This window comes from Carcharodon carcharias (genome assembly GCF_017639515.1).
Source record: "Carcharodon carcharias isolate sCarCar2 chromosome 40 unlocalized genomic scaffold, sCarCar2.pri SUPER_40_unloc_3, whole genome shotgun sequence".
NCBI classification, from domain to species: Eukaryota; Metazoa; Chordata; class Chondrichthyes; order Lamniformes; family Lamnidae; genus Carcharodon; species Carcharodon carcharias.
This window is the reverse complement of record NW_024470857.1, coordinates 100,971-109,221: the sequence shown is the minus strand read 5'-3', so window position 1 is coordinate 109,221 and position 8,251 is coordinate 100,971. Positions and strand designations below refer to the sequence as shown.

The 8,251-nt window shown below is 58.0% G+C and overlaps 1 protein-coding gene across 1 annotated transcript in view; it reads right to left on the bottom strand.

Annotated features, from left to right (window-relative positions):
• LOC121275035 (alpha-2-macroglobulin-like) overlaps nucleotides 1–7,839 on the bottom strand; it is a 133,856-nt gene extending 126,017 nt beyond the window's left edge. The window contains exons 1-3 of the mRNA XM_041182425.1: nucleotides 7,770–7,839; nucleotides 6,174–6,327; nucleotides 1,576–1,801 (exon numbers count right to left, since the gene is read on the bottom strand). Of these exons, the coding sequence (XP_041038359.1) occupies nucleotides 1,576–1,801; nucleotides 6,174–6,327; nucleotides 7,770–7,839 (450 nt within the window). The remainder of the gene's footprint in view (nucleotides 1–1,575; nucleotides 1,802–6,173; nucleotides 6,328–7,769) is intronic.
• Between the last annotated feature and the right edge of the window lie 412 nt (nucleotides 7,840–8,251).

Genomic DNA, 8,251 nt, shown 5'->3' with positions numbered 1-8,251 from the left:
ACAGACATACACACACGCACACACATACATACACTCTTTGTCCCGCACACACAGACACTCACACACACTCTCTCTCTTTCACGCTCACACATAAACACACACATACACTCTCTCTCACAGAGACACATACACACACACACACTCTCTATCTCTCTCGCACACATACACTTGCACACACTCTCTCACAGAGACACAAACACACACACACACATACACTTGCACACTCACTCTCACACAGAGACACATACACATACACACACTCTCTCTCTCGCACACATACACATAAACACTCTCTCTCTCGCACACATACACTTGCACACTCCCTCTCACAGAGACACAAACACACACACACACATACATACACTTGCACACTCACTCTCACAGAGATACAAACACACACACACATACACTTGCACACTCACTCTCTCACAGAGACACATACACATACACACATTCTCTCTCTCGCACACATACACATACACACACTCTCTCTCTCGCACACATACAGTTGCACACTCACTCTCTCACACAGACACATAAACACACACACTCACAAATACATACACTTGCAGAAACACACACACTCTCTCTCTCTCTCACACACACACATACACTTGCACACTCACTCTCTCACACAGGCACATAAACACATACTCACACACACAAACACTTGCAGAAACACACACACTCACACCCTCTCTCTCTCACACACACACACACACACACAGTTGCACACTCACTCTCTCACACAGACACATACACACATATACACTTGCACACACTCTCTCTCACACAGACACATAAACACTCACACACACATATACTTGCAGAAACACACACTCACACTCACACTCTCTCTCTCTCACACACACACACACACATACATTTGCACACTCACTCTCTCACACACACATAAACACACACTCACACACACATACACTTGCAGAAACATGCGCACACTCACACTCTCTCACTCGCACACATACACTTGCACACTCACTCTCTCACACAGACACATAAACACATACTCACACACACAAACACTTGCAGAAACACACACACTCACACTCTCTCTCTCTCACACACACACACATACAGTTGCACACTCACTCTCTCACACAGACACATACACACACACAAATACACTTGCACACACTCTCTCTCACACAGACACATAAACACTCACACACACATACACTTGCAGAAACACACACTCACACTCACACTCTCTCTCTCTCACACACACATAAACACACACTCACACACACATACACTTGCAGAAACATGCACACACTCGCACTCTCTCACTCGCACACATACACTTGCACACCCACTCTCTCACACAGACACATAAACACACACACACACATACACTTGCAGACACACACACACACACACACTCTCTCTCTCACACAGACACATACACTTGCAGAAACACGTACACACACACTCTCTCAATCTGTCTCACACACACACACATAAACTTGCACACTCACTCTGACAGTCACGCACACAGGGAGCAGTAGAGCTTCTGACGCCTCCTCCCACAGTCGATAAGCTGGCCAGCTCACTCACCATGATGCAGCTCTTCAGGAAGTTGAAGACCTTGGCCTTGAGCGTGAACGCCTCAGTCCTGATGACAGAGTAGGGCAGAGCCAGCTCCACGAAGAAGGGTTTAAAGGCGTTGAAGGAGACAGTCTCCGATATACCGAATCCGGCAGCTCCTGTACAGAACGTGCTGCCTTTCCATTCAGTGATCGAATCGGGAACAGTGAGAGGGAGAGAGGCACTCCCAGAGGATCTGACACAGGAAGGGGAGAGTTAGAGATCGGGGCAAAACAGCACTCCCTCAGTACTGACCCTCTGACAGTGCTGCTCTCCCTCAGTACTGACCCTCTGACAGTGCGGCACTCCCTCAGTACTGACCCTCAGACAGTGCTGCTCTCCCTCAGTACTGACCCTCTGACAGTGCGGCACTCCCTCAGTACTGACCCTCTGACAGTGCGGCTCTCCCTCAGTACTGACCCTCTGACAGTGCGGCACTCCCTCAGTACTGACCCTCTGACAGTGCGGCTCTCCCTCAGTACTGACCCTCTGACAGTGCAGCTCTCCCTCAGTACTGACCCTCTGACAGTGCTGCTCTCCCTCAGTACTGACCCTCTGACAGTGCGGCACTCCCTCAGTACTGACCCTCTGACAGTGCGGCTCTCCCTCAGTACTGACCCTCTGACAGTGCGGCACTCCCTCAGTACTGACACTCTGACAGTGCGGCACTCCCTCAGCACTGACCCTCCGACAGTGCAGCACTCCCTCAGTACTGACCCTCTGACAGTGCGGCACTCCCTCAGTACTGACCCTCTGACAGTGCGGCACTCCCTCAGTACTGACCCTCTGACAGTGCGGCTCTCCCTCAGTACTGACCCTCCGACGGTGCGGCACTCCCTCAGTACTGACCCTCTGACAGTGCAGCACTCCCTCAGCACTGACCCTCTGACAGTGCAGCACTCCCTCAGTACTGACCCTCCGACAGTGCGGATCTCCCTCAGTACTGACCCTCTGAGAGTGCAGCACTCCCTCAGTACTGACCCTCTGAGAGTGCAGCACTCCCTCAGCACTGACCCTCTGACAGTGCAGCACTCCCTCAGTACTGACCCTCCGACAGTGCAGCACTCCCTCAGTACTGACCCTCCGACAGTGCAGTACTCCCTCAGTACTGACCCTCCGACAGTGCAGCACTCCCTCAGTACTGACCCTCCGACAGTGCAACACTCCCTCAGTACTGACCCTCCGACAGTGCAGCACTCCCTCAGTACTGACCCTCCGACAGTACAGCACTCCCTCAGTACTGACCCTCCGACAGTGCAGCACTCCCTCAGTACTGACCCTCCGACAGTGCGGCTCTCCCTCAGCACTGACCCTCCGACAGTGCAGCACTCCCTCAGTACTGACCCTCTGACAGTGCGGCACTCCCTCAGTACTGACACTCTAACAGTGCGGCACTCCCTCAGCACTGACCCTCCGACAGTGCAGCACTCCCTCAATACTGATCCTCTGACAGTGCGGCACTCCCTCTGTACTGACCCTCTGACAGTGCAGCACTCCCTCAGCACTGACCCTCCGACAGTGCGGCTCTCCCTCAGTACTGACCCTCCGACAGTGCGGATCTCCCTCAGTACTGACCCTCTGAGAGTGCAGCACTCCCTCAGTACTGACTCTCTGACAGTGCGGCTCTCCCTCAGCACTGACCCTCCGACAGTGCGGATCTCCCTCAGTACTGACCCTCTGACAGTGCAGCACTCCCTCAGTACTGACCCTCTGAGAGTGCAGCACTCCCTCAGTACTGACCCTCCGACAGTGCGGCTCTCCCTCAGTACTGATCCTCTGACAGTGCAGCACTCCCTCAGTACTGACCCTCCGACAGTGCAGCACGCCCTCAGCACTGACCCTCCGACAGTGCGGCTCTCCCTCAGTACTGACCCTCTGACAGTGCGGCACTCCCTCAGTACTGACCCTCCGACAGTGCGGCTCTCCCTCAGTACTGACCCTCTGACAGTGCGGCTCTCCCTCAGCACTGACCCTCTGACAGTGTGGCACTCCCTCAGTACTGACCCTCCGACAGTGCGGCTCTCCCTCAGTACTGACCCTCCGACAGTGCGGCTCTCCCTCAGTACTGACCCTCCGACAGTGCAGCACTCCCTCAGCACTGACCCTCCGACAGTGCGGATCTCCCTCAGCACTGACCCTCCGACAGTGCGGCTCTCCCTCAGTACTGACCCTCCGACAGTGCGGCGCTCCCTCAGTACTGACCCTCCGACAGTGCGGATCTCCCTCAGTACTGACCCTCTGAGAGTGCAGCACTCCCTCAGTACTGACCCTCTGACAGTGCAGCACTCCCTCAGTACTGACACACTGACAGTGCAGCACTCCCTCAGTACTGACCATCTGACAGTGCAGCACTCCCTCAGTACTGACCCTCCAACAGTGCAGCACTCCCTCAGTACTGACCCTCCGACAGTGCAGCACTCCCTCAGTACTGACCCTCCGACAGTGCGGATCTCCCTCAGTACTGACCCTCTGAGAGTGCAGCACTCCCTCAGTACTGACCCTCTGACAGTGCAGCACTCCCTCAGTACTGACCCTCCGACAGTGCAGCACCCCCTCAGTACTGACCCTCGGACAGTGCAGCACTCCCTCTGTACTGACCCTCTGACAGTGCGGCACTCCCTCAGTACTGACCCTCTGAGAGTGCAGCACTCCTTCAGTACTGACCCTCTGACAGTGCGGCACTCCCTCAGTACTGACCCTCCGACAGTGCGGCTCTCCCTCAGTACTGATCCTCTGACAGTGCAGCACTCCCTCAGTACTGACCCTCCGACAGTGCAGCACGCCCTCAGCACTGACCCTCCGACAGTGCGGCTCTCCCTCAGTACTGACCCTCTGACAGTGCGGCACTCCCTCAGTACTGACCCTCCGACAGTGCGGCTCTCCCTCAGTACTGACCCTCTGACAGTGCGGCTCTCCCTCAGCACTGACCCTCTGACAGTGTGGCACTCCCTCAGTACTGACCCTCCGACAGTGCGGCTCTCCCTCAGTACTGACCCTCCGACAGTGCGGCTCTCCCTCAGTACTGACCCTCCGACAGTGCAGCACTCCCTCAGCACTGACCCTCCGACAGTGCGGCTCTCCCTCAGCACTGACCCTCCGACAGTGCGGCTCTCCCTCAGTACTGACCCTCCGACAGTGCGGATCTCCCTCAGTACTGACCCTCTGAGAGTGCAGCACTCCCTCAGTACTGACCCTCTGACAGTGCGGCACTCCCTCAGTACTGACCATCTGACAGTGCAGCACTCCCTCAGTACTGACCCTCCAACAGTGCAGCACTCCCTCAGTACTGACCCTCCGACAGTGCGGATCTCCCTCAGTACTGACCCTCTGACAGTGCAGCACTCCCTCAGTACTGACCCTCTGACAGTGCGGCTCTCCCTCAGTACTGACCATCCGACAGTGCAGTACTCCCTCAGTACAGACCCTCCGACAGTGCAGCACTCCCTCAGTACTGACCCTCCGACAGTGCGGATCTCCCTCAGTACTGACCCTCTGACAGTGCAGCACTCCCTCAGTACTGACCCTCTGACAGTGCAGCACTCCCTCAGTACTGACCCTCTGACAGTGCGGCACCCCCTCAGTACTGACCCTCCGACAGTGCAGCACTCCCTCAGCACTGACCCTCCGACAGTGCAGCACTCCCTCAGTACTGACCCTCCGACAGTGCGGATCTCCCTCAGTACTGACCCTCTGAGAGTGCAGCACTCCCTCAATACTGACCCTCCGACAGTGCAGCACTCCCTCAGTACTGACCCTCTGACAGTGCAGCACTCCCTCAATACTGACCCTCCGACAGTGCAGCACTCCCTCAGTACTGACCCTCTGACAGTGCAGCACTCCCTTAGCACTGACCCTCCGACAGTGCGGCTCTCCCTCAGTACTGACCCTCTGACAGTGCGGCTCTCCCTCAGTACTGACCCTCCGACAGTGCGGCTCTCCCTCAGCACTGACCCTCCGACAGTGCGGCTCTCCCTCAGTACTGACCCTCTGACAGTGCAGCACTCCCTCAGTACTGACCCTCGGACAGTGCAGCACTCCCTCAGTACTGACCCTCCGACAGTGCAGCACTCCCTCAGTACTGACCCTCCGACAGTGCAGCACTCCCTCAGTACTGACCCTCTGACAGCGCAGCACTGCCTCAGTACTGACCCTCCGACAGTGCGGCTCTCCCTCAGCACTGACCCTCCGACAGTGCAGCTCTCCCTCAGCACTGACCCTCCGACAATGCGGCACTCCCTCAGTACCGACCCTCTGACAGTGCAGTGCTCCCTCAGTACTGACCCTCTGACAGTGCAGCACTCCCTCAGTACTGACCCTCTCTCCCCCCTTCTCCCTCCGTCCCTCCCTCTCCTTCCTCCATCTCTCTCTCTCTCCCCACCCCCCCCCCCCCGAGGGGCTATTCTACCTGGACACGCTCCTTGACCTCTCGCCCCTCGCTGAGTCTGTTTTGGGGGGTTGGGGGACACCGGAGTCCCTCTCGGCCCCTCAGCGCTGTCGCCGCTCGGTGCTGATCGGCTACAGCGGGCTGCGCGGCTCCCACAAACCAGCTTCTCCACGGATTGACTCACCCGACCGGGACCAGCTGCCAAATCCACGTCTCCGGGAAGTATTTGCGGACGTCGGTGAAGGGTGCTTGTTCTGGGCTGGACATTCCTGTCCGGACATCTTGACTCGGGGGGGCATGTGCAAAGAATCTGCTGGACATCACTCCGTAGTTCATCACTGAGGGTGGGGGCGAGGGGGCGAGGGAGAGAGAGAGAGAGAGAGAGAGAGAGAGAGGTTAGGAACTGAGTGAGGGGTTGAGGAGGAGGCCCTCAGTTTGGGGAGGGGGAGGGCGTGAGGAGTCCCTCAGTTTGAGGGAGGGGGAGGGGGTGAGGAGTCCCTCAGTTTGTGGAGGGAGAGGGGGTGAGGAGTCCCTCAGTTTGAGGAGGGGGTGAGGGTGAGGGTCCCTCAGTTTGAGGGAGAGGGGGTGAGGGGTCCCTCAGTTTGAGGGGGAGGGGGTGAGGAGTCCCTCAGTTTGAGGACGGGGTGAGGGTGAGGGTCCCTCAGTTTGGGGGAGGGGGAGGGGGTGAGGGTCCCTCAGTTTGAGGGGGAGGGGGGTGAGTGTCCCACAGTTTGGGGGAGGGGGAGGGGGTGAGGGTCCCTCAGTTTGAGGGGGTGGGGGTGAGGGTCCCTCAGTTTGAGGGAGGGGGAGGGGGTGAGGGTCCCTCAGTTTGAGGGGGAGGGGGAGGGGGTGAGGGTCCCTCAGTTTGAGGGGGAGGGGGTGAGGGTCCCTCAGTTTGAGGGGGAGGGGGTGAGGGTCCCTCAGTTTGAGGGAGAGGGGGTGAGGAGTCCCTCAGTTTGAGGAGGGGGTGAGGGTGAGGGTCCCTCAGTTTGAGGGAGAGGGGGTGAGGGGTCCCTCAGTTTGAGGGGGAGGGGGTGAGTTTCCCTCAGTTTGGGGGAGGGGGAGGGGGTGAGGAGGCCCTCAGTTTGAGGGAGGGGGAGGGGGTGAGGAGTCCCTCAGTTTGAGGGGGGCGAGGGTCGCTCTGTTTGAGGGGGAGGGGGTGAGGAGGCCCTCAGTTTGTGGAGGGGGTGGAGGTGAGGAGTCCCTCAGTTTGTGGAGGGGGTGAGGGTGAGGGTCCCTCAGTTTGAGGAGGGGGAGGGGGTGAGGGTCCCTCAGTTTGAGGGGGAGGGGGTGAGGGTCCCTCAGTTTGAGGAGGGGGAGGGGGTGAGGGTCCCTCAGTTTGAGGAGGGGGAGGGGGTGAGGGTCCCTCAGTTTAAGGGAGGGGGAGGGGGTGAGGAGTCCCTCAGTTTGAGGGGGAGGGGAGGGAGTGAGGGTCCCTCAGTTTGAGGAGGGGGAGGGGGTGAGGGTCCCTCAGTTTGAGGGGGAGGGGAGGGGGTGAGGGTCCCTCAGTTTGAGGAGGGGGAGGGGGTGAGGGTCCCTCAGTTTGAGGGGGAGGGGGTGAGGAGTCCCTCAGTTTGCGGGGGAGGGGGTGAGGGTCCCTCAGTTTGAGGGGGAGGGGAGGGGGTGAGGGTCCCTCAGTTTGAGGGGGAGGGGAGGGGGTGAGGGTCCCTCAGTTTGAGGGGGAGGGGAGGGGGTGAGGGTCCCTCAGTTTGAGGGGGAGGGGAGGGCAGCTGTATATAGACCCTAGTCTGTACCCCCCCTCCCACCCTGGGCTGCTCACCGATATATTCACTGATCTCACACTCGATGGGTTTCCTGTAGAGCGTGTCTGTCAGGATCTTCAACCCCATCTCCTGTCAGGCAGAACAGAGACAGTCATTGGACATGGAGGAGAGAGGGAGAGAGGGAGAGAGAGGGAGAGATAGAGGGAGAGGGGGATAGAGAGGGAGAGATAGAGAGACAGAGGGATAGAGAGGGAGAGATAGAGGGAGAGAGGGATAGAGATGGAGAGATGGAGATGTAGACCGTGTCTGTCAGGATCTTCAACCCCATCTCCTGTCAGGCAGAACAGAGACAGTCATTGGACATGGAGGAGAGAGGGAGAGAGGGAGAGAGAGGGAGAGATAGAGAGAGAGGGGGGATAGAGAGGGAGAGATAGAGAGAGAGAGCGATAGAGATGGAGAGATGGAGATGTAGACCGTGTCTGTCAGAATCTTCAACCCCATCTCCTAATGGGCAGAACAGAGACAGTCATTGGACATG